Genomic DNA, 27,641 nt, shown 5'->3' on the forward strand with positions numbered 1-27,641 from the left:
TCATTAAAATTCGTTACAGTTGACTTCTCTGTACATTAAAAAGCAAACATTTCCAGTTACTTAAAACATAATATTTAATCTTCATAATCTATATTGGTTGGTTGTGGAAATCCATTGTCAGCAATGATTTGTTTGTACAGGCGAGATGATTCTTTAGCAGTTCGTGGCCTGGCAGGATCAGTGTAGTCCACGAAATACAGCCCAAACCTTTGCCTGGAAAATTGAAGCATTTTTTTAAACATTGACTCATTATAATTTTACAGGGTGGTTACTCACCAGAAATTCTGTGTGAATTTTTCTCCGTAGACGTGAAAAATGAAACTTTTATTAAACGAAATCCCACTGAATTTATAATATTTGTAAATGCCGTGTGGCACATTTTCACAGTTTAGCTTTTATTTTTATCTAGGAAGAAAAATAAAACAGAATTCTCTCAATCTGTTTACTTTGTTAGTGTCTTTTGCAGAACAATCTATCTGACAGATGTATGATTATTGCAAGTTAAGATATCTAGAAGTTGATTAGCTAAATTTTAGTTTGAAATTCTTGTACAATTAACTATTTTTCATAAATTAGTATATCCCATAACACTTATGACTACTTGTGCTTAGCTGTGGTCTTGGTGGGCCTAATTCTTTGGCCAACAATCGGTCTTAGTGATTAAAAATTTGACTTTGCAATATCTCACCTGATTCATTTTCATGCACATGGTAACACTTCAGTAAAGAATTCACTAAATCACACCAATTTATAAAAATACTTTTCAAAGCACAATCAAACCTAGACAACAGATTTACCACCTCCTTCCCAAGTTCCCTCCCTTCCTTGTGTTTGGTAAGGTACAGTAAATGAACCCAGCCATCATCTAGTGGGAAACCGAAAAACAATGCCCAAAGTTGGGCCCTGGGTCTCAGCGATATTGTGACCATTCACAATGAAAACACCCATAATCCCCTCGACCTCCATCACAGCTCAGAATGTAGGAATTATGTTAAATCAGTGAGGCAGGAAGTCCACAGCCAGAATGTGACCATTACTCTGTTGCCAAGTTTCGTCCAAAGCTGTCTTAGCTCCGATGAAGACTACTTCTAGCACAGCAAATACAAGCTTTGCAAATAAGTATACATTGTTGTAATTGTAGTTCTTTTTAGATAAATAATGAATGGAGGTGCACGTGACCTTGTGACCTTAGGGTAGAACCGTGCGTCAAGGAGGCGCCATCTTTAAAATGACAAAAATGGCATTTTGAAGCTCACTTGATCAGTGTTGCAGCCATGAGATTGTCTTGATACCTCATGTAAATTAGAGCTATATACATATATATATTATGTATATATATATATATATACATAATTTTTGTTGGACTTTTAAGGTTTTCATTCGACTCATGTAACATTTTTGTTTATTTTTTCAAACATTTGTTCCTAGAATGAAACTGACATTGTATTAATTACGTCTGTGGAGGTATGTATTTTGAATTTTGACTTGGTGGTGAAAGAAAAACTTACGTGTATCCTCTCAACCATTCGAAATTGTCGATGGCACTCCATGCTGTGTAGCCTTGTACATTGCAGTCATCCAACTTGACAGCCTTCAACATCTCATTGATATATAACTGTAAAGACAAGTTGCAATATTCATAGCATGTTTATTGATGGAAAATCAGCACATGATCATCATGTCATTGCTTTTTCATCAAAGTAATCACATTGGCAATTTTGATTACGAAGTGTCTATGTTCTATTTAATATTCCTTGAAAAATTCCTATCTCAACTATTCGCATAGTTGCAATTTATTTACTTCAATTTAGATAAGAACTAAAGAACTTACTCTATAATAGTCAACTCTTCCAGTATCATTGAGTTCTCCCGTGTCAGAAAAGCCACTCTCGGTCACGAAAACAGGTGGGTTGTTGTACTCTGTCTTGATCCAGTTCAGGATCTTACGGAATCCCCAAGGAACAACCTGAAACAGAATATGTATTTATAGAATTCTTTCTTCAAAATAATGCTGCTAGAGTTGTATTTGGTTGTCACGAAAACAATATATCTACTAGTTTGATTGATTGATTTGCTTAATTTTACTTCACTTTTGTGCCACTTTTGGCTAATTTGTGAAGCATAGGGGCATAGTTCTGGAGGGGGCAGGGGGGCCTGCCCCCCCAAACTTAAAGAAGTATAAAAAAATAACACATGATTAAGTTCAATTACTACATTTTTGTTATGAAGCCATACCGCAAATCTTGACATTTGGCATGATGAAATGTGCGGTAATTGCACCGCAATAACAGGTCTTAGGCGATTTGATTGATGTGTACAGTTTGAAGAAAGAAAAACGTAAAATGACTTTTTGTTGAGTCAACAGTTACTGCTGAGGCATCAAAGGAACTTTTAATTTGATTTTTCTAAAATTTCTGAAGCTTACTATTGTACCGTAACTTTTTTAAAGTAATACGAGTATTGTATCAATAAAAAAATAATGAAATGCAAAATGCAATAATCGTATACTGTTTTTCTTCTTTTAAAACTGACAACCAATATACTAATTAATATTTGTTTACTTAAGCGAGGAAATTTAACATTTTCAAATCTAAAAGGCCTAAAACTCAGTGTTTTTAAGTCGTTTTTCTTTGTTTTGTTTTTTTCTTTTCCGGGGGAAAGTCTCCGAACCCCTTATAAACTAGGGATATTTAATAACCCTTAGGTACATCATATGCTTCTCCCAGAGTCTGCCCCCCCCCCCCAAAGCAAAAGCTCAAACTCCACCCATGTTGCGAAGATGGGAATAAGTGATGATATGATGAAATTGATGAATGGGCACTTGCAAACATCCATGCCCAGGCTGCGATCCGAACCCGGGACTCCCACTCTGCCATAGAGGGCGGCAATTTTTCTACTAGTACTATAACTATGTAGATTAATTAGATCTAATAGAATAAAACACCAATGCAGGCATGCAAGCCAAACAAAAACAGAATACCAACAAATTAAAATTTTCTGGCAATTTCTATGTTTTATAAAAATCTGAACCTAAAATTGGATCTAGATTTTCCTGCACCAAAGAAAATTTACCTTTCTGTAGCAACACTGCCGATGACAAGCATACTGTAGAAAGCAGGGAGAAAGAAGTAGTTTTCTCCTGCTAACACTAATTGCAGTGGAACTGACCCTGCAGGCTGCATTTTCTTTAAATAGCCAATCACTTCGGCTTCTTCACCTTCCCCGTGTACAGTCATCAGAAGGGTGCGATGGAGAATGATCAGTGCTATACATATACCAGTCTTTAAGTTATTTAAATAATTTAGAAATTTTGATAGTTTGCATAACAATAATGAACAATTACCCATATATTAAAGCTAAACATATAAAAATATATGAGATAAGTTGGTTTATCAATGGTAACATGGAGATAATATGCCATTGGTGTGATGGAGTTTAATAAGACAAAGTTGGTGCGGGGGTAGTACTGATTAAAAAATAAGATAAGAACAATATATTCTTTAGCTCCACAGGCAGTAATGATGCAGACACATACTTTGTACGCCAAGAATAGTTTATATGTAAGGGCAAATTACTGCAAACTTTCAACTAATTATACTTTAGCCATGACAAAATATCATTTGAGGCAAAAACACAAATTTTATCATCAGTCAAAATGTTGGAAGAGTTCCACAATGTTTTCTATATTTAAGCTCTTGGTGATGACAATAGATACTGGCAAAAATACTGTGCAATGCTTCCTGTAATATAATATTTAGGTGAAAATTGTATGTTATTTTAGGGTTTTCTTCTGTGAACAAAACTTACATTATTTGAACATAAGAGAACCCAATTTCAATTAAAGACAGAGATATTATGCTCATGTGCTGAAATATATTTAGATATTTAATTGAAGTTTCGATAAAGCTAATTTATATTATTTTATTTAATTGAAGTTTTGAAAAGCTGTGAATAGTTTTGAAACTGCAATTTTGACCATTTTAAGATATCAATTCCTGTGTGTACTCCAGGAAAAAATTAATAAATGCATAAATAAATTACAGCCAAACAATAATCGCATGTCATTTACCGAAGTTATTTTAACCTACGTGACACTAATGAAACACCTTACAAGAAGCTTCTGAATATAGTTTTTCTAAGGCCAAATCTTTGAAACAAAACAGTCATTCCTCTACTGAGCCAAATGCTTAACTCATTTACTGCAGCTGTTCCAGACATAACTCATTAGATAGCAGTACTTAGTGTTTGGTCATCGTTTAATGCACTGTGGCCATTATGAGCAGATTTTTCTAAGTGCTACCATGCATCTGGACACTTACTACTCTGAATAATTCAGATTCACGTTTTGTAATGCTTAATTAGAGAGTGTGGAAGATGTAAGATGCTCACCCTAAGCCAGGAAGATGCAGATTCTGGCCAAGAATCATCAAAACTCTGGATGTTCGTCTGATCCCTTTCCCAAGATGGATTTGGTCCTGATATTCCTGCTTCAGCATAGTTTGTTGAGTAATGGTTGAGACCAAGGAAGTCATAGGTTCCTATCACAAAAACATCGAATATGTTTGTTTTTATTACATTACACAAACTATGCATAAATTATATTTCACCCAAACATATCAGTGGTTATCATTAGATAATCAAGGCTTAATTGGTATGGACAATAACTTGGTAGCATTTTTTGATGATTGACTTGATTCGCTTTGTGCTGCAACCAGGGCCAGATTAACCTATGGGCAACTGGAGCAATTGCCCCAGGGCCCTCACCAAAAGGAAGCTGTGAAGGGCCTCTACCAAAAAAATATTTTAACCAGCTGGCTATGCTTGTGAAAAATTGCATAAGAAGTTGTATTTTAAAAATAAAAAAAAAACTTCAATATTGTCGTATGTCTACACTCTTCTGGATCCAATTGTTGAACAGTTCTCAGTCGATCTGTTTGTAGATATCTGAAGCTCAGTATACTTTATACCATGGATTGATTTGGATGTGGTGTGGAAATAAGGCACACTTATTCAAACAATCAATTCTCAGATATGATTAAGATAATAAATAATCCTACGAAGTACATAACTTTCTTTCGTTAATAACATTGTTTTAGAACCGTGAGTTTTTCTAGGGAAAAAAAATTGTGGAGATATTAGCGCTCTCTCTTGGTGCATAAGTGAACTACGGGACACCTAACTTTAAGCAGCACTTTTGTGAACCATGCGAACATAAGCTAACGGACGGCGGAATGAGTTGATTGTTTGTTTCCTCTGCAGCTGTTCATTTCTTCGATTTTGTACAATGGCTTTATGTGTTCTTCACAGCATCACCTCACCATTATCAAACATTGGATAAGTTAAGACAAGCAGAAGGGAAATACTATGTTCCCAAGAGTTTAAGTGAGACTCTGTGGGCATATAGAGAGCAGATGCCACAAAAGCCATAGTCCAAGTTTACGAAAAATTTAAGGAAGCTCTTGTCGAAATAGGCAATGACAAAGAAGAGAAGGGTATTGTAAGAAGTGAAGCAAATGAGCTCTCACGGCAGATGTCATCCCTGGAAATAGCATTGTTAGCCATCTTCTGGAATGACATTAGTATTTGATGCTACTAGCAAAACACTCCAGGATCCAAGGTGAGTTCTTCAGTCTGTCATTGACATTTTGAGATCTTTAAAGAAGTTCGTAGAATCAAAAAGGAACTCGTTTCTGAATATAAGGAGATAGCCAGAAGAAGAAGTGACACAGAAGAGTACAATAAGGAACACTCACGTTAGAGGGTGAGAAACGTGCAACTGAATCCTTTTGACTATCAAAATGAACCTCCACCTCTCGCCTAGTGAACATTTCACACTGGAAAGTTTTCTTCCAGTGATTGATCAAATCACCTCATCACTTGCAGACAGGATTTCTCCCTATGAAACGGTCGCAAAGAGGTTCAGTATTCTAAATGAACTTGTAGTGGCAACTCCATCACAAATTACATTTGCAGCTCGCGACCATCTACGAGATGGATCTGGAACCCTCGCTAGAGAATGAGCTGATACAGTTTACACACCTAGTAAGCAGTAGCAATGTCAAACATCAGGAAGACATCCCAATGGAACTGTCTATGTATACTATTGTATGTAAGAACCCGTTCCGCAGTATATTTTTCAATGTCGAAATTTTATTTAGAATTTATTTAGTCTTAATGGGAACAAACTGCAGCGAAGAAAGATCTTTTTCAAAAATGAAATTAATGAAAAACAGACTTCATGCTGCCATGGGACAGGATCGCTTATCCAATCTTTGTTTATTAAACATTGAACAACTTCTTCGTGAATTGGACTTCAATGATATAGTAGATGAATTTTCAGCGAAAAAGGCAAGAAAAGTGTGTATACTATAAGACTTTGGGAATTTTCTTGAAGAAAGTGTAGTTACTACAATTTCCACAATGAACCTGTCAGTAATTGTCCAGTAGATGGACCGTGCATATGTAGTGACATATTTACTCTTAATTGTAAATAATATCATTTATAAAAAATTATGTACATAAGTACAGTCTACTGCTCAGTTCTCTGTTTCCGTCTGAACCCCCTTAGTATTTACCATATATTGTAGTTACGGTGTTCACTGTTCATAATATACTGTAGACTTTTAAACGCAGAATTTTACTGCTGCTATAGTGCTACAATTTCCGTCCTGTAACTTTATTTTGCTGCGCTATTCTCCGTGCAAATCTATTTGCGATATGTTCGATTGTGAATGACTACTGATTCTAAAATCAGGTCTACCATTTCAACTGCTGAAAATTGGTGGTTAACATATTGAGCTAATAAAGCTCCTAGTAACAAATAATAAAAAAAAAATGGGGATCCCCATTAAACATTTTGCCTAGGGGCCTCCACAAACCTTGATATGGCCCTGACTGCAACACTACATGTTGTATGTTATGATTTCTTGGAAAAAATAGAGCTCAAAGTGGGAGGGGGGGATGGCATCCACTGATTAAGAAAATTTGCGTACACCATCCCCCACAGCTATGATACTTTGTCTAGGCATACCACCACCTGCTTAATTGTTTCCATGTTGAACCAAGCAAGCACCCATCCCCAAAACTCGACTAAGCATCTCCCCACCTAGGAATGTCCACTTGGGAGTGCTGGAGAAAATAGCCTAAAGTTAATTTACCTTTAACATTAATTTGATAGAGCATTTTTTGTATTTTAGTTATAATTATTAATAACTTCAACACTTCAGAGGTAACTTTTCAGATTACAATTCTATAATTTTGGAGAAAAAGCTGAAAAATTGCTGAGTTCTTAATCAGAGTGGCTACTCACTGGGAATTCCAGGAATTATTGGCTCTGGGAATTCTGTGTGAATTTTTCTCCGTAGACATTGTTACGTACCCGCACATGTAAACCATATATACCAATGATTGAAATAAGGAATCATAGATGGCAGCAGGTGGAATAAATATTAGGATCACAGATTATAGTAACAATGCGCACGCAAATTGAATGAAAGTGTTTGGGAGAACTGAAATGAATTTTGCTTACATAAATTTATGAACTGAGATAAACAATGGAGATGGATAAAGGTGAGATAAAGAAATGATTGACATGTGCAGCATATATTGCTGACCCGGATCGAGGTCGAGCACGGGACAGATGGAGCCCCTCGATTAACCCCTTTCCTCTGCTGATATTAAGCTATCATGCAGAAAAATATTGATTTGAATTATTGTTGTATCTTTGGCAAAGCCCAAAAAAGAAGAGAAATATAGCAGGGAAGATAGGGGAATCAATCCAATGTTAAATAAATGAAGGAATTTGGATGTAGGTGCTTTGTAAATAAGAGGCATATTTACTAGAAGAATAAATATATGAAAGGCATATGATTTCATCGATAGAAGAAGAAGAAGTATATTAAAAGAAGAAATTTATAGAAGAATACATATATTGATTAGTAGAAGAAGAAGTCTACTAACGAATAGAAAAAGTATATTGATTAGTAGAAGAAGAAGTCTATTAACAAATAGAAGAAGAAGTATATTAAATAAGAGAAGATTAAGTTTATAAGAAGAATAAGTAAAAGAAGAAATCTACTAACGAATAGAAGAATAAGTATATTGATTAGTAGAAGAAGAAGTTTATTAACAAATAGAAGAAAAAATATATTAAATAAGAGAAGAAGAAGTTTATAGAAGAAGTCTACTAACGAATAGAAGAATAAGTATATTGATTAGCAGAAGAAGAAGATTATCGACTAGTAAAAGAAGTAGTATAGTAATCAATGCGAGAATAAGTATATTGAAGAAGTATAAGAAGAATTCTATTAATTAATGGAAGAAGAAGCCTATTGACAAACAGAAGAAGAAGTGTTATAAAAGAAGAATATGTTTATAGAAGAATAAGTATATTGATTAGGAGAAGAAGAAGTCTATTAATGAATAGAAGAATAAGTATATTGATTAGTAGAAGAAGAAGAATACCGACTAGTGGAAGAAGAAGTCTATTAACTAATTGATAGAAGAAGAAGTCTATTAACTAATTGATAGAAGAAGAAGCCTATTAAGCAATTGATAGAAGAAGAAGTCTATTAACTAATTGATAGAAGATGAAGTTATTAACCAATTGAGAGAAGAAGAAGCATATTAACCAATAGACAAATCAGCCGATTAATTGATAAAAAAGAAGTCTATTAACCAATCAACGATAGAAGAAGAAGTCCATTAACAAATCAATGATGGAAGAAGAAGCTTGTTAGCCAAATAGAAAAAGAAACCCATCACGTATCCATAAAGAAGAAGAAGAAGCCTTCCAGTAGATGAAATATGTTTAATAGGGATATATGTGACCAAGAAACAAAGAGACAGCTTTAAATATAATCCTGTATATAAATTTAATGTAATATGAAAATTAAGAATATACGGTGCATTGTACTGTCCATAGTAGGTTAAACAAATGTTTCCTTTGTTTTCTCTTTCTCCTTCTAAAATAAGTTATCAATCAGTTTTAGTTGCCCTGAGAATCTCATGTTTTACCCTGGCCTAAGCCGGACTGGTGTCACCCTCTCCGGGACGTGGCAACATGAAAAATGGCAACTTTTATTAATCCAAAGTCCTCCTCCTTGGCCGTGCGGTCTAAGGTGCTGTGCTTTGCAGTTTGACTGTGGGACGGCATGGGTTTGAGTCCATCTGGGTTCAGTCTCTGGGTTTTTGGCCTGTGCATAGGACCAGTGGCAACCCACCATCATGAGGAAATTGGGGAGCTACTAGTGAGTAGCGTACCTGGTCTCAGCACTCTCCTATAATGGCTGAGGGTTGGACGTGCTGACCACACATCACCCCATTACCGGTTGAAGAACTCCACACCACTAGGTAGGATTGTGGAAGAGAGATAGATAGATATTATTATTATTATTAATCTAAATCCCACTGAATTTATACATATTTATGAATGTCCTTAGGCAAGTTTTCACAGTTTAGCTTTTATATTAATCGAGAAAGGAAAAGAAAGCTGTGTTGAAAATAAAAACAAAATTCTTTCAATCCGTTTACTTTGTTAGTGTCCTTTGCAGAACAATCTATCTGACAGACAGAAGATTATTGCAAAATAATATATCTTGAAGTTGATTAGTTAAATTTGAGTTCGAATTTCTTGTACAATTAACAATTTTTCGTAGATTAGAATATACACACTATATATACACACATGTATATAGTAACATTTGTGACTTGAGTTTGTAGATGTATTTCGAGTCTGAGTATGTGAAATGGCAAATGTAATCTCCACACCTTAAATCAAATGTATTAAATATACATACTATTTAATTTAATTAAATTAGAATTTTTGGATACATTGGAATCTCACAGACCGTTTATATTGTTAACATAGTTGTGTGTATGGATGGTGAGAGGCGGTAATGCATAAGGTTGAAATAGAGAAAACATCTGCTTGTAGCCTTGAAAGTTTTTAAAGTTAACCTTGAAAACCATGAATTATGCTTGAATTTTGTCATAGTCCTAGAGTGGTCACAGTGTTAACGAGTGGCAACATTAATTAAGATTTCTAATTGCTCTCAATTTCTGCTTTTTCTGGATGAAAAAGTTCCAGTGCTCTTCACAGGTTTGCTATGGTGGTGCCAGCATTCATACCAGCAACACAAATGAAACTAATTTCTATGAAAATTATGCTTCATCATCATCATCAGAGATTGCTGGAGCATGCTCATATACAATTGTTCATCAGATATTATTTTTCAAATTTGATTTTTGTCATCACATAGAAGTAACAAATATTTATTTGTATTTTACACAATAACTATCTTTTGCAATAATCTAAGTTCCTGTTTACCTTTAATGGATTCGATTTGTTCAGGAGTGAATGTTGGAAGCCTTGATCGATTCCTTCCCTCTTCTGCACTATATTGGTCTATGAGCTCTCTCATTACTGAGGGATAATCACCTTCTTCTGAATAGATTGGATGTGCATACCAGCCAAACTGCAAAATATACAAATATTGGTACAGAGACAAATAATTATGAATGTACGATATGTGTGATTACAATTAAGTTGAAATAAATTGAATCCTTTTATTTACAATAAATCTTTAAAAATAAGTTAATGCAAACCATCAAGGATATGTTACCAATGCAATGTGAAAACAATATTTTGCAGCCTATTCTGCATCTATGTACAGTGGCTTATGCAAGAGGGGGTTACTGGGTTTAAGCCCCCTTTGAGCTTTTGAAATACCATTTTTTCTAAAGAAATGGAATTTATCACAGTCAAAGATCTGTGGCAATAATAATAACAATAAATATTTGAATAATTATTGCCATGCAGTTTGGAGAAAAGTACTGCATTCCAAACACGAGCATCTTTAAGAGTGAAGAATGTCTTGAAAACAAAGACAAATTCTTTAAAATAAAATATGAGGGGCAATGTGATTTTCAAGAGAAAGTTGTTTTTGTATCAGCTGCAATAATGACCAGTAAGAAAGTAAGGAACATACTTGGTTCGTAGTACTAGCAGCTAATGGAGATTACGGCTAAGCCGACAAAAATACATTCTGCCTTCCCATTGTTTACCGCGACACGTTTGATTTTCTGAATTCGAGCGACAATAAGCGTTAATCTTTTTGCAAGTAACTGATCAATTGTCCTCACGATGCTGGGTCAAAACAGAAATTTTGGGAGGTCTTGCCAAGACTGGGACTGCTTGCATCAAAGCTAGAGTTCTAACCACTACTATACACGTGATCCCTCTTCACAGTAATAGGTAACCTTAAATTTAAGTTGCTTTTTTTTTAAATCTTGGGGAACTTTCTTCTAATTTCATCTACCCATCATTCATCATCATGATCAGCCAAAAGAATAGAAAAGTGCAACTTTTTTTCATTGTGTTGTCCATTTGGTTACTTGTTTTACGAGGTTTTAGTGCCTACAGTACAAATCCGCACCCATACGCATTACTTTCTTTCTAAACAAGAGCGTTGCGTGCTTTGCACCAAAGTCCATCGATATTGGAAATACAGGAACAATATTAGAAATTATTGGATTTTCAATATTAATTTGAATTATTTTTTTGATAATAGTGGCTAGAGATAATATTATCTCTAATTATTTTTATCCAGTTTCAATCGCTCCGAAGCAGTTTGCAAACACATGTCAACAAACCTTTCTTTCATTCTTTGCATTAATGGGGTATCAGACACTCGGAACACAGTTTCATCTTGCCGTCAGAGAACCCCTGCTGCAGTTGTAGACACGGAGGCTTGAAAAGAACCCAGCGGACTTTCAAGACCTTATTTTCATCTTTTCTCAATTTAGCAACATCGTAAATTCCAAGAGCGCGGAGTGGCACACCCTCACATTTGTTGTTCCTCGGTTTCAAGAGTAGACAAATGATCATTTTATGGTGCCTGTCCTCTGTCGAGCAATAATATATGACAGGAAATCAAGAAAAGCTGGATTCACAAATGCATCGCTGTTCCTTGTCAGCGACCTTTGACTGGTGGCTTCACAAGAATGAACACACAGTTGTCCGTTACGAGAAATTCAACTTTGTTTTGGCGGAATATTTCTTTTCACAGCAATTATGTTTGTCTTCCTTATCTGCGGCCCTGGAACTTTTGTTGGTAAGAACAGACAATCCAGATGTGAATTACCGTGCACGTGCATAGTATATTTTGAGAACGGTATTGGCACGTTTCTCATTTGAACATAAACCTTTACAGTGTCGTATCATTTGGGATCCGACGATATGTCTAAGCAATCGCAAAGTTCAATTTTGCAATCTTTTTGCAAAACATTGCCTAGTGACTCTCGCGAGAATTGTGAAAATTCCACGCCATCGGAAAGTGCTGGTGACGTTATTGTGAACATTCTTCCCAGTAATGATTTCACATCATCATGTGAACTATCAAGTGATGCTGAACCTACTTCTATATCTCTAAATAATGTTGAAGTGCTTCATGAATCGCCTGGAAATGATAAACGTGTTGCTTTTGTTCAGGAATGATCTACATCTCCACGTTCTAATGAACCACATGCTTATGACGTTGGACTTTTACTTAGGAAGATACTTGTCAAATGAAAAAAGTTGGATGTTTTGAACAATATATGGGAACCAGATCCAGGAGTTGTGTTTCCACCAAAATGAAAGCGAAATTTGCAATTTCAGTTTAAGTGGCTTTATCGCTGGAAGTGGCTTGCATATTCCGAATTTAAGGGAGGAAGTTTTTGTAAATTTTGCGCCCTCTATGCTCCAAGTGATGGTGCTGGATCAGGTAAGCAGCCCTTAGGTAAACTGTGTAGTGTGAAGTTTGAAAATTGGAAGGATGCCGTCAAGCAGTTTTCAGAAGATGAAAAGTGTCTCTATCACAAAGAAAGTTTGGAGGTTGCAAGTACTTTGGTTGATATCTCGTGTGCCAAGAAACAGTCTATCGATGTTCTAATACGTAGATACTGCAGCTATGCATAAATAACTAGAAAACAGGAAGAAAATTTGTACCTGTAATTGAAACTGTTCTGTTCTGCGGCAAACAGTGTCTCGCACTGCGAGGCCACAGGGATTAGGGGCGAATACAAGTTGATCAAGAACCAGAAGAGAATGACGGCAACTTCAGGGCACTTCTTCACTTTCGAAGTAAGACTGATTCCGCATTAAAAAGTACATTGACTAGTAGTGCCAGAAATGCTCAATATATAAGTCCTAGGATACAGAACGAAGCATGCAACGACCTGATTGTTCGAGATCTTGTTAACGAACTTAATTCCTCTTCTCTATCCTTGCCGATGAGACGTCAGATATAGCAGGCGTAGAACAATTATCACTGTGTGTTCGTTATGTTGACACAAAACAATTCGTTGTGAGAGAAAACTTTTTACAATTCATATCATTGTATGATGTGACCGGAAAGGGAATAGCAAAGGCTATGTTGGACAAGTTGCGTTCATTAAATATAGACTTAAATAAAATTTGTGGACAAGGATATGACGGAGCTGCGTCAATGTCAGGACAACTGAATGGAGTCCAGGCACATGTAAAGGAAATAATTCCATCTGCCTTGTATGTTCACTGCTATACTCACAGTCTCAACTTAGCTGTATCCAGTGCTTGTGAAGTTGCTGCTATTAGAAACTGCACGGGCACAATATTGAGACTGTACGAATTTCTTAAGACACCTAAAAGACAACATGTTTTAAAATCGGCGATAAATGAATTGGAAACTACAACTTCACGGCGTGAAAAATAAATTAAACTTTGTGCAACACGTTGGTTGGAAAGGTATGACTCAGTGGTCGCGGTGGTGGAATTGTATGACTCTATTATTGCAACAGTTCAAACCATATCAGAATGGTAGGACAAAGACTCGTCGACACAGGCAAATTCACTCTTATGTGCTCTGAGTGATTGTCAATTTGGGATATCTCTGTTTTGTATTCAAAAGCTGTTTTCTTTAAGTCTACCTTTGTGTAAATTCCTGCAGAATTCGACCATTGATCTATTGGAAGCCGGAAACCTCGCTGAAGATATTAACAATGAAATGAAATCCTTGCGCGAAAATGTGAATGAAGAATTTCTAAAAAACTTCGCTTGTGCTTCCAAAGTCTTAGATAGGTTGGGGTCCTCCATTCAAATCCCCGTCATGGGAGCACAACAGAAAAACTTGGACTTTCCATCTGCGATGCCAGAAATTTACTTTCTCGTCTCTACTTTTATCCCATTTCTGGATACCTTTATGTCCCAATTGGATTCTCGTTTCTTGAAACATCAAGACATTTTAAAGAGTTTTCAGTGTCTTTTACCTAGCAACCCAGTCCCTCTGCCATCTCAAGTTGCTGCTTTCACTTTGCTCAAGGAGTTCTATGCCAGCGACGTAAGAAGTGATTGCCAAGAAGACCTGAACACTGAATTAAAATTATGGTACAGAAAAATTGGACATTATGAGAAGGTAGACCAACCAAAAACTGCTATAGATAGATTAGTCATTTGCAATCCAAACATAATGCCAAATATATTTGCATTGCTAGAAATATTAGCTGTGCTGCCCATGTCCACATGCACAAACGAACGATCTGTCTCAACATTGCGCCGCTTAAAAACATATTTGCGCAATTCTGCAGGAAATACACAATTAAATGGATTGGCACTCCTGAACATACAACCTTAGTGACAATGAAGTTCGACCAGTCACAAATATAGGAGTGCGTTGTGAAAGAAGGAGAACACATGCATATGCTGAACATATTTTATTCAGCAGGCTACATGGAACAAAGGAAAACATAAATTTCCGCTGCAACGCAGCAATGTATGGTGTCCACACAAAATAAAACATTTTCGTCCATCTACACGTGACATTGAAGTTCGACCACTGTTAGAGGGGATCCTGTTTACCATGGTGTGACGCCGCCCCGTCGGCGAATAACTGTGGCAATGCGTCGGGGCATGCTGCGGACGAGTCGTTCAAGGTATTCCACATCGATGCGGTGCCATTCCTCCTGCAGGCAGGCGATAAGAGCAGCCACTGTCGTGGGTCCCCTCTGTTGCACACGTCGCTTAAGAACACGCCACACATTCTCAATGGGCGAGAGGTCGGGACTCGATGGTGGCCATGGCAGAGTTCGCACGTGATGGCGAGTCAACCATTCTCTTGTCAGCCGCGCTGTATGAGGCCTGGCATTGTCGTGTTGAAAGATGAGACGCCGCCTGTGGAACAGGTGCCTTCGCACTGTGGGTAGATGCCGCTCCAGTATGCGTGTATAGGCGTGTGCATTCACAATGCCCTCACAGACGTGTAGTGGGCCAACCCCAGATGCCGTCATACATCCCCGTACCATCACTGACGCAGGTTTCTGTACCCGACGTGCATAACATTTTGCTTCATTCTGTTCCTCCTTCCGACAAATGACTGTTTTCCGTATTTTCCGGTACACAACATTGAAAATGGATTCGTCCGTCCACAAAACCCTGTTCCACTGCCGAAATGTCCATCCCCGGTACATTCGTGCCCACCGTAGTCGATTGCCTTTGTTCAACATGGAAAGGAAGGGTTTACGTTTCGCCTTGTACACTCGGTAACCGCATCGCTGTAGGTAACGGCGAATGGTTCTGGTTGACACTTCAATGTGAAAGCGTTCTCGAGTCCACAGTCGTAATTCGGCCACAGAAACATGATTGTTGGTCTGGATATAGCGCCTAAATATTCGTAGGTCACGCACGCTCAGCAGGCGTTTTCGACCGGGGGCACTTACCTGGCTCTGTAGTAACCGTATTTTGGTGGTGTTTGATGATGCAGTGGACGGTTGACTTGGGTAAGTTCAGTTGGCGCCCTATTTCCCGTTCACTGAGTCCATCCCGTTGCAACTCCACCACTCTTCTCCTCACGGTGTTGTCGATAGGTTTGCCCCTGGCCATGGTGATGATGCACTGCGGTTCCTCGGTGCACAGCACGCGCTTATATACGGTGAACTCCCTTATCGTGTCCGTGACGTCATGCTTCCGTGGAATGCGCCACTATCTGGAATTTTCGGTATGGGTCTGGTGCCTGGTCGAAGTTCAATGTCACGCGTATAGTTCCCCGTTTTCGTTCTTTACGTGACCTTGGGTGCAACATGCTGGGATCACGATTCTTACATGCTCACACGCCTCCTCTTACACACATGCGTCACTTCTGCAGGTCACCCATTCCACCGCCTATGCCTCTGTGCATTTAATCACGTATTCCTTTCTGGTCGAACTTCATTGTCACCAAGGTTGTACATAAGAAGCACACTCCAACTGCAGAAGATGTGTTGAATGAACTAATGAAAAAAAGTCATCATTTGGACATTGTGCTGTGCTTTCCAATGTGTAGTGAGAAATATGTACATATTATTTGATTTATTTATTGGTTAAAACTTACTTTTCAACGCAAAAATAGACTCAGTGAAATTGACCTACATGTATATACATCGTGCCTCTTCATCATCCTGCTGGGTGAGTTCCATACTTTGATGATTTAAATTTGTTTTAATATATTTGCTTGTATCCGGGAACTTTTCTAACGTTGGAAGCGGCCCCAGCACCCACCCAGCGTCGAAAACATGGGTACCTGGGTGAAACCCTGGGGGGTAAAGGCAGTCAGGGGCGTGATGCTGATCACATCACCCCCACTCATGACCGGATCAAGAAAGTGTGGGGCATTACCCCCACACCCCGTATACGCCTTCATGGCATGGTGCTAAGCACAGGGGAGCACTTTACCTTACTTTTTTTTTTACTTTTTTTTATATTTGCTTGTTCTCATGGATTTTCTTCACACTTTAAATGTTTTACGTATCACATACAAATAACCGTTGACTACACAATTATTTTATAATAAAGTTGACATGTTCCTGGAATCTGTTAAAAATCAAATGACTAGAAAATAATTTTGTTCTCTTGCTTTCATAAGTATATTTATGTAGATCTCTACTACTTCATAGTAATAGTAGAAGTAGTAGTAGTAGTAGTGATGTTAGTAGTACCAGCAGCAGCATTAGTAGTAATCGTAGTATTAAGAAAATTATAATAAAACACTGGTAATATGAATTTGACTTAACAGTTAACAGTTTTAGAAATAACCCCCCCCCCTTCCTCCTTGATGAAATCGTGCGTACGCTACTGTCTATGTAGGTTCAAAGATGCCCTACTTCACTGAAGATGAAGCTAAATCACAAAATATTAAATTTCAATTTGTCTCATGAGAGTACTTATTTTCATTTCCAAACCTAGTTTCATAAACTATTGACTTAAAAAAACAAAAAATGCAAATCATACACTAAAATAAATGTCTACAAGATATACACTGAAATAAATATGTAAATGCATTTAAAATCCAGGGTATTACTGTTAAAAATATTTGTGCAACATAGATTGTTGTGAAGTTATAGGTCAGCAGTTAAATAAGCCAGTACCTGAAATTGAATAGCATTGTCAGCTGCCTGAAGGTCCTCTGTGGAATTTGTTTTTGGTTCAAACCATCCAGTATTCATTGTTATTCCAACTTGACCTGAAATGAGTACAATATTGAATTTATACGAGAAAAATGTATTCTCTTTGAAGTGAGCATATTCTACATCGTGATAACCCTAAAGGTAGATTTTAAATAATATTGTGATTTAATTAGAGGTAGCTATTAGGTGCCGTGTATGTTATCTGCTGTTATTACATGTACGAAGTTGTTTAAATAAAATAATATTAAATATGTCAACTAAAAATATTGTTTGAATTTTGGTTTTAAGTACACTTTATGCACAGGAAGGCTAATCAGGACTGGACCTACAGTTTAAAGTGGGATCCAAATCCCTTGTGTTTCCACCAGGACCCCTCGATTACAAGGCAGCGATGTTACGACTACACCATCGGGGAGGCCCTATAAATATTGTTGTAAAGTCAATATTGTAGATGGATTTTTTTTTCTGCAGCCAACTGTAGCGAAAAGGGAGGTCATATTTGTTACCCTGAGTAGGTGACGTGAGGATAGGATATTATGCACAATGCAAGTGAAGAGTAGGGAAGACTTTGTGGCAAGGAGTGCTACACGGTTGTTATTCACATGCCTAATATTGGAGTCTTGTTACCATGGTCTGGCAGTACAGACCATTCTTGTCATATCAGATTAGCAGAAATTAGCTAAGTTGCATCTGAAATGGGACTAATGTTTCTCTGAAGAAATTACATTTATGAAGGTATTGTCACCTGTCCTTGTGATACTATCACACTGTGGTCTCAAACATGGAAGAGCAAACTACAATGCGATGTTTGTGTTCACACTGAATGCGAGCAAATGAATGCCCTCTTTTTTTTTCTCTTGCAAGCTTTTATCCTGGAGTGGTTATCATAGCACACAATAAAGTGAGGTGTCCTACGTTCGAATCCTGGTTGTGGTTGTAGTCATTTCAATGGTTCTGCCTTGTTTTACGTCATAGACTCCCCATACATCATGAACAGAATGATTAAGATAGAAGGGTAGAAAGGAGAAATTACATATGTATACTTGCACACATAGTTATCTGAAAGGCCTGGGATGGATTTAACGACACCTGCAGGTGGTTAAATTCCTTTGTGTGATTCATGATTTGAAAATAAATCTTGATCCAAAACAGTGGAATCAGTAGTTGAGCAACCATCCCTTTCAGTTGAGCAATCTGGTATGCAATTGGAGAACAAGTGTGCAAACTATGATGAAAGTGTTGAATTCTGTATGTATGTAACATGAATGAATACATTCATACATTCATGGTTCCAAAGTTTTCAGTGCTCGCAGGTTCGAACCTGGCCTGGGCATGGGTGTCCTTTATGAGTGTCCCTTCATCAAATAAATCATATGGCCACTCATCATCTTTGCGATTAACCAAAAGTGGCAGAAATATAAAGTAACTTAAACCAAAAATCAATCATGTTACATCTCCCTATTTTGAATTCTGATATATTCTTTAGTTCTTTTAATTTTTATACGTGTTAATGTTAATAGATTTTTTTTATAACATTTGGAATTATTATAATTTTACCTTGCTGTGAAGCTCGGAACTCTTCATCATAAATATGGTAGGCCTTAGCATGAGAAAGGAGGGTTGTGTGTGCACACAAATATCCACCAATGCCATGTGTATTAATTCCTGGTGCAAGTTGTCCTTGGTCATGGCCCACGACACACATAGACCATGGTTCATTGAATGTTATCCAGTGTTTCACCTACAGGGAGAATATTATGAGAAGTAAATAAATATATATTAGTGTTAGCATAATTATAAATTTTGTCTCGTGTTTCAAGCAATGTGAATGATCAGAGTGGTATAAGTTACTCCAAAAAAGGTTCTCTCTGCCCTATGTTTCTTCCTATCACTAGTAATATGTGCCGAGTCTCACACAAGTTCGAATAACAATCCAAAAATGGGTAAAAATCCTCCCTCAGTATGCTTTATACATTTAGCTAGGGATGGTCTTCACATGAGGTGAGATTTGGCAGTCTTGGTTTGGTCTCTAGTTGTTCTCAGTCTCATCTCAATTTATAAACATCATCTTCATTATGATCTCGGTCTCCACAAGCAAGTCTTGGTTTCATTTCGAGTATCAAAATCTTCTCACCATGCAAACACTTTTCTTAATAAAGCTTTTTCTGTTTTATGCCTTCAAAATACATTATTTTATACTCAATATATGCAACCACATAGCACATATTCAAAATTGTCAATAAAGAATTGACTTTACAGTTACGAGCAAAAATATATGATGTATCTATAAATAATCAAGTTATGTCTGAAGAAGTGGGATAATAAAGTAAACTTGATTCATAAAACCATAATTAATCACTTGTCTAATACCAAAGTTAATTATTTCAAATTATTGAATAACCAACCAGTATCTGGTAAATGAAATTTTTCACTCACTCTATCCCCAAACTCTCTGAAAGCAACTCTTGCATATTCTGCATAGTAGTCCACTAAAACTGGATTTGGCAATCCTCCAATATCCTGTAGCTGTTGTGGTAGATCCCAGTGGAAAAGAGTAACCTAAACACAGTAAATATAATGTAATGTCAAACAAAATAATAACTATTATGAGAAGAACTCCAGCATAAGCCCATCATAATATGTCAAAAGAAAACAAAATCTCCGATTTCAACGCATAGTTGCTAATTTTGTTCCATTAGGTCTCTACATGCTCTGTGCAAAACTTTGTGGAAATAGAAAAATATTTAGGGGTCGCTCAAAGCCCTTAAAAATGTTCCATGCTGTCTATATCATGTGTTAATATGATATGATGTTGTTATAAAACTTAAAACAAATAGGTTATTTTGTATTATTTCTTAGTGTTCAAATAAATTTATTTAGTCTACTAAGATGAAACAAGTGTCTGAAGCAAACCAACACTGGATAGAAAGTCCTGCAACAGCAGTATTGACGTCATTTTATCAGTTTGAGCAAAGCTTCCGGGAGAGCAAAGGAAGCTGACTGATTATGAATGAGAAAGGTAGAGGTTCCTGTGTACTGAGATAGAAGTAAACATTTTTAATGAACTTCATCTATCATCCAGTTCATTCTTTCAAATTTGTGTTATTTACTTGTACAAGTAAAAGGGGGTGAGTGAAGTGTTGTCTTGAACTTTTTCCAACCTTACATTGTATCAAGCATTCAGACAGAATGTTCATGATGCCCACGGCAGCTGTTATTGCCACAGCTAATAGACAGAATATTGACAGCAGAACACTATTAGGTTCCACAGTGAAGAACAAGCGAGCTGTCCATCAAGAAATTGACAAAACGAGTTTGTGAGGAATTTTGTAACACCAAAAAAACTTCTCTTAGTCTTGCACTGGGATAGTAAGTTGACGAAAGTTCGAACAAATCATACGAATCTGAAAGTAACTGTGGATAGACTTCCAGTACCTACCTGTTTCAGCTTATCAAGTTTACAAAATACTAGGTGTTGTAAATCTACCACATCTGGAACAGGAGAGGTACAAACAAGGAGAAACCATGCAGCTGCTTGCTGCTCTTTTGAGAAGTGCTGCAAGACATTGTGGACATGATTTTAGATATACCAGCTTTTAAGACATGAATGATGAGAAGTGTCTGAATTCTGTTATTTTTTTTTCAATTTTGTTTAGGAGTTTTGGCCAAAACGTAGTCAATATAATTGTAAGGTGCTGGAAGATGAATGACTTAACGTGCCACATGCACAAAAGCTGAGATGAGGTAGATACAGATATTATCTACAAGATGCCTCGATCAATGACTTACTTATATTCAGGTTGACTGATGAGTATAGAACAGTTTCTTAATCTGCAAGGAACAAGTTTGAGGCCCACTTGCAGTATGTTGGGAGCTCAACTAGTTAGAGAGAAGTACTTCCAAGAAAAAGCAAGAAATTACAACCCGTCTTAAGGCTTGTGATGAAAACTGGAGTTCAATATGCATCAAACTGACAGCCTTCCCAAGCTTAGAGTGGCTTTCCCGATGGTGCAGTGGTAGCGTCATCACTTAGTAATCAAGGAGTCCCGGATTCCATACCTGGTGGAGTGCTTCGGATCCTACTTTAAACTGTAGGTCCAGTCCCAATTAGCCGTACTGTGCACAAACTGGACTTAAAACAGCAACTCAATCAATCAATCCGAAGCTTAGATATAAAACGTTAATTCAATTTGATAAATTCAGCCTCCCTTTGCACCGTAGGTTTGCTTCCAACTGATTTTGATTTCAGGTTCCAAAATGATTCAAATGAACCCAAGAGCTGGAGTGACTCGTGCAAATTCTAAAATGTCAAAGCAATCCTTCAGACACTGAAGGTTGTCAACGATACTGTTGAACGTTCAGTGGCTATTATATCCAACTTTAATGATTCAATAACAAGGAAAGAAAGTGAAATGCAGGTCCTAATTCAGGTCGTCGGTGACCATGTAAATCATGTTTCAGACACTTGAAAGGCTATTTTAAAAATTTGCCAACTTCCTTAGTAAGATTATCTCCTGATTTTAAAGAAGTTGATTTTGAAATGAACACCTACTGAGTATTTAAATTATCTTAATTTATTTTTGTAATAAATTACAATTGTGAAATAAATAATTGTATCATTGTGATAAAATTTCATCTCATAGTACAAATAGTACAATTTCGTCAATAATTATTGAATGCTGTAAATGTCCCATGTATCCCATGGATCCTTATGGCAAAACTTCATGTTGCTTGAGTGACCTCTAAATTTTATTCAATTGGACAGATATTTTGCAGTAAAATATGTTCATGGCAAAGGAACAAAATTAAACTTGAAAAAAAAAAATTGGACCACCATACTCACTATTACTCATTCATTTATTTCATGAAGTTAAGAGTAGTGAAGAAATAGTTGCAAGAATTGCAGTGAAAGCATTATGGCATTCTGTGAAGGAAGAAACACACGTATGTTCGTAATATTACCAGATTTTTTTTTTTTTTTTTTACAAATTTTCACATTTATTCGCACATTGTAACTACACATGTCAGGGAGGTTATATCAATATATTTTTCAATTTTAGACCTGAAGATGGCAATGGATTGCATTTTCAGTAAGACTGAAAATGTACAAGCCAACACCTGTTCTCTTTACAGCAGTTATTTTGTCACCTTCCTTTTAAAGCTTATCGCGATTGGGCCTTTATAATAAAGTGAAATCTGAAGCACATACTTCCACTGGAAGTTGAACCCAAGTCCCCTTAAGGTCATGTGGAACAGTTTCCACAGGGCTCTTCCCAAGCTCTTCCCCCTGTTGGAGTGTTGCCAACTTATCTCTCTTAGACCCAGATCTGGCTCTTTCATGCACTTGTTTGGCTGTGAACTGGGGTGCCTGCCCCCATACCCCACTATGATGTCATCACTGGTTCTGCCCCACATAGGCCAACTTTTGCCATGATTGTACATTTTACACATCACGTGATATTATTATATTGGCTGCGTTGCCCCACCCCCTCTTATATCTCCAGCTAGTTTTCTTATAGCGCAGTGTTGATGTGAAATTGACATAATATTGTTATCAGGGAATCCTTAATTTTTTGATTTCATACGACCATTGGTGGATTATTCAGATGGGTGATGCCACCGGATCTAGATGGTGAAGACTAAGAATAAATTGTCATCAATTTAGAGTTAACGGTAATAGCAGTGCCCCCCACCCCTTTGACAGCTAACATTACCCTAGGAAGCACTTTATCCAGCCTTCGTAAATCTAGCTCCTTGAAAGTCAGTTTTAACTCCATTTAAGGTGAAATTTAGCTCTTTTATGCACATCAGGTTTGGCAACACTGCCAGGATAGCCATAGGAGGCAAGGAGAAATCCATTGGGCTTAAGGGAGTATTATTTGATTTCTTCTCTTGGGAATATCAAACTTAGAATGGAATAGAAAAACATATCAATGGGAAGAGGGCAGTTTGAAGATGCATTTCACCAGCTGAAAAGTCGAAACTTCCATTTGATTAGCTGTAACTTAATGTTGAAGTTGATTCCCCATAAAGAATACATGGGATTCCGAAAATTCTTATTCATCATATTTTTCAAACATCGTGTCCAGCTTATTAAGCAACATAAAAAAATGCTTCCACTTGCAACATAGAGAGAAATTCATACTCTTGGATACACCCAGGTTTCTTATTTAGTAGCAGTGCCCATTCGGACAATATTGAAATAAATGCACAATTGGTGCATAACTGTAACTCCTCCCCTAAATTACAAGCCAACAGATTTCCAAAATGTTTGTGAATGGGCAGATCTGAGGCAAGAAGTTTTAGAATTTACTTTGTCTGGTGAAACTGTCACAAACAATGGAAATATTTGATCTCAAATAGTTCTCCTTTGTTTTCATCTATGTACATTTATATTCTCTTACTGTGTTATTCTTTGAGGGCTTATTATGGCAGCTATTAACATTAAGGACTTGTAATCAACAAGTCCTACATTTGACTCCATTAAAAATACCAAAATAATGCTTAGAAACACTGAAACTTTAAAAGTTTTTCAGATGTCGTGAGAAATTTCTGAATTTCATTGTATCACAGATTGTGTGATCTGGTACAGTCAGCATAAAATTGTAATTGTTAGGGAAGTTTTTGAAAAACACTGTAATTCCAGTGACTTAATACTTAATCTTATCCTGAAAACCAACCCTGATTCATGTATTACCTCTTGATTTTTGCCATTACTTGACTTGTTTGCCAAAGAAGAATGTAAGTTATAGGAACTTAAGATAAATAAATGTTTTAATTATTCCACAACAACAGCAATTCTGTCTTGGCTGAACAATAATAATAACAACAAAAATCTTCATCCCTGCTTGCAATACTTCTCACTAACAAAAATTCAAAAATGGAACTCACAAATGGAATAATATCATTCTCCAACAAGAGGTTGATAAGATTGTTGTAGTAATCAATGCCAGCTTGGTTGATGACATCAGTGTCACCTGTTGGCAGAATTCTCGCCCAAGAAAGTGAGAATCTGTAGAAATGGACCTGGAAATAGCACAGTTTATTTTCAGAATGGTTTACAAAAGAATTCTGAAAATTCATATATTTTATATTCATACAAAATATCTATCATCATGCCAACATCAAATTATGACAAAGTAATAAACACTAATTTTTATCCCCAATTTTGGCAGACTCAGTTGTCAACCACCCACTGTATAGTTGTTTTCAGAACGCGCTCGTATGTTTTACAACACGTTAGCTTATCCGCCTGGATTTTTGCTGGAAACCTTTTTTGGAAACTTTTAATTTTTTAATTATTGTGTATAGTTTGTGAAGTTTTTAGTAAGGGTTATGTTTTGATTGAATTAAAGTTCAAATTATTTATAAGACCCGAAAATGAATCCACAAAACCAACCACGCACAGTCTGCGGAATTTGTCCATCGACAAAGAGGAGGATGACGCCAATGTACTGCTGCCCCTGCAACAAACTGATCTGTGGGGAGCATCGGAGAAAATGCTATGTGCACTGCACTGATGAACTTTAAAACAGTTTTTTGCAACCAAAATATTCGTCAAAGTATTCTAACAAGTCATGTTCATTAAAATTCAATTTTTTAAAAACCTATTGGTTTTCATAGTTTTTTAAACCACCTCATAAATTTTTTGATATGTTAGCTTTAACAAAACTTTTCCTACACGTTAGCTTTCTAGGCTTAAACATCAAGTTTGTTCTGTAATTGTCAAGTACTTTTGTCAAGATCAACTTTCTGTCTATCCAGTTCCATTGTAACTATAAAGGTGATTATAGTGTGCTCTGCTTCAATGTCTGTAGTTAGGGTAATATAAGTTTCCTTACGTTGAACACCAAAAGGCTGAAAAACATGGTTCATGAATAACCTGAAACTGATATGTGTCCTAAAGGTCTCAAAATTAAGTGATCAATGGCCAGTGGCAGCGATTAGGAGGGTCGGGGGGGGGGGGATGCTTCTTCATTTTTTACCGCTTTTGCTACCGCACTATGCTAAAAATTATGTATCAAGGGAAACTAAACTGTCTTTGTCCTCCAGTTCTGGTGCCTTGGTTCTGCAGTTTTGGAATCCAATCGCCGCCTCTGTCAATGGTTATCAGCATCTTACAATTACATAAAGAGGGAATGGGCCACCTCTGTACAAAAAGTTTCAAGTGCCCATTGGGATAGACCATATACCCAGGTCAGATTAATTGTCAACTCCCTGACTGTCTGAACCAATGAAGTAATCTTGTATGTCATTACATAAATAAAAATATTTTCAAAGATAATGTATTTTATGAAATAATAAATGTTCAAAATAAATGCAATAAATGTATCTGTACATGACTGGCTCTTTTATCATTTGACACAACTTACAGTCTGGAGTTAGTTTAAATTATTAAGATTATTATTAAATTCTTCCACTTATATTTTTATATTTTGTTGTAAAAATACATGAATCCTGAGAGTGATACTAACTCCCATTTCCTTCAGAAGGGCAACATCCTCTTCATAGAGGTGATAGGAGTCTGCAGCAATATCTCCATTTAAGCCATCGTCTGTCTTGTTCGGATACATGTGCAGCATTCGATCCCAGATATTCTCCCCTTTGCCTGAAATCGAGTTCATTGCAATAATTCAGTTCATCAAATTCCTAAAAGATACCTTGAATTATATTCTAGTGTTAGCAGTATTCAGATAGTATCTCCCAGCTTTTCCATTGTTCCTATGTTGTACCATAGAGTCACATCCCCCCAGCTAGCCCCAAGGTTCAAGCAAACACCCTTCCATCTAACAATTTTCAACTTGGGCACTGAGTAGTAGCATAAGATTCTACAAAAATATTTAAAAACATATTTTACTGTTCATATACTTAGCTCCAATTATGATTGGTTGATTGATTTTGTTTAATTTACTTCACTTTTCCACCACTTTTGGCTAATCGCAAAGATGAGGATGAGTGATGATATGATGACATTGATGAAGGGACACTCACAAAGAACACCCATGCCCAAACTGGGATTCGAACCCCAGGACCTCTTACATCGTAAAATGCTGTGCTAACTACTCCACCACGAAGACTGACTGCTACAATTATGATTGAAGACAATATAAGTATGATGTTCTCCAGAGATCAATGAATTCTACTTAAAAGTAAAGTTGAAGTTGTAATCTTACACCACCTTCCCCAGCCAGGGTGGTCTGAATTTTCAAAGTACACATATTTCGACACACACAGAAGATGTACTGTTTTAGAAACTTAGTGAAAAGCACAAGCTTGACCAGGACTCAAACATGTGCTTCTGACCAGAGGCCAGAGGCTCAGGTCAGATTTCCATTTATCACTAAGTTTCTTTGAGTGTATGTGCCATTCAAAATTTCCTTGATAATTCTGTAAACTGCATTTTTTCGTCTTAGAGAACAACGTTCATAGGATTGATTGTTAGAGTACCACTTATCCACTTATGATACAAACCATTCACTATGAGGAGGAAGATCTTTATGACCATGTTAAATGCCGTAAACTTAACATTTTTGAGTTGAAAATTTAATAGCAGCTAAATATGAGGAACAATTTGCTTGGTATTCCATTTAAGTGAAATTGGTCAACAGGATGAAAAACCAAATTTTTCCAATGTTTCGAACACTAAAAATTCTTCTAATATTTTCGCATTTATGTCTAGGCTGTGCTTCTATTAAACACCAACATGGAACAGAATATCTGCCCTCAGATGCATCACGTCACAGAAAGAAAAACTCATAAGAAAACAAAACCTGGCCAGCCTAACCTACTCATATGTTTATTTTCCACATGGAAAATTATGTCTGATCTTAAGCCCACTTCTATATACTTAGATTATGGAAGATCATGTTGATGTTCTTAGTGTTTTGTTTCTGTGGTGTGATGAATTAAAGTAAAACTGATAATCAACAGTTGCTGCAAAGCAATATCACCCATCTTTTTTTTCTTTTACCTCTAGAAGCTCTGCAAATGATACAGTGTAAATTAATAGTGAAAGATTCAAATGCAAATAACTTACCATCTTCATCCCAAGCTCCCTCTATTTGATAAGAAGCTGTGGCGGCTCCAAACATGAAACCTTCTGGGAACGTGTCGTAGTAGAACTCGTCATCCTGGCACACAATGAGCTGTGCTAGGAAGAACAGCCCAAACACATTCACCAACATATT

At 36.7% G+C, this 27,641-nt stretch overlaps 1 protein-coding gene across 1 annotated transcript; it reads right to left on the reverse strand.

Annotated features, from left to right (window-relative positions):
• On the reverse strand, positions 1-27,641 carry LOC146000390 (myrosinase 1-like). Its single transcript, XM_083137973.1, has 11 exons — positions 27,491-27,641; positions 25,929-26,062; positions 24,346-24,480; positions 19,891-20,013; positions 19,012-19,195; positions 17,416-17,510; positions 10,328-10,475; positions 4,390-4,538; positions 1,832-1,966; positions 1,509-1,615; positions 1-213 (listed from the first exon to the last, which is right to left on the reverse strand). The coding sequence occupies exons 1-11, from the start codon at positions 27,636-27,638 to the stop codon at positions 75-77; spliced, it is 1,497 nt and encodes a 498-aa protein (XP_082994099.1). The 5' UTR covers positions 27,639-27,641; the 3' UTR covers positions 1-74.

This window comes from Lepisma saccharinum, chromosome 16 (genome assembly GCF_977018435.1).
Source record: "Lepisma saccharinum chromosome 16, izLepSacc3.1, whole genome shotgun sequence".
NCBI lineage: Eukaryota > Metazoa > Arthropoda > Insecta > Zygentoma > Lepismatidae > Lepisma > Lepisma saccharinum.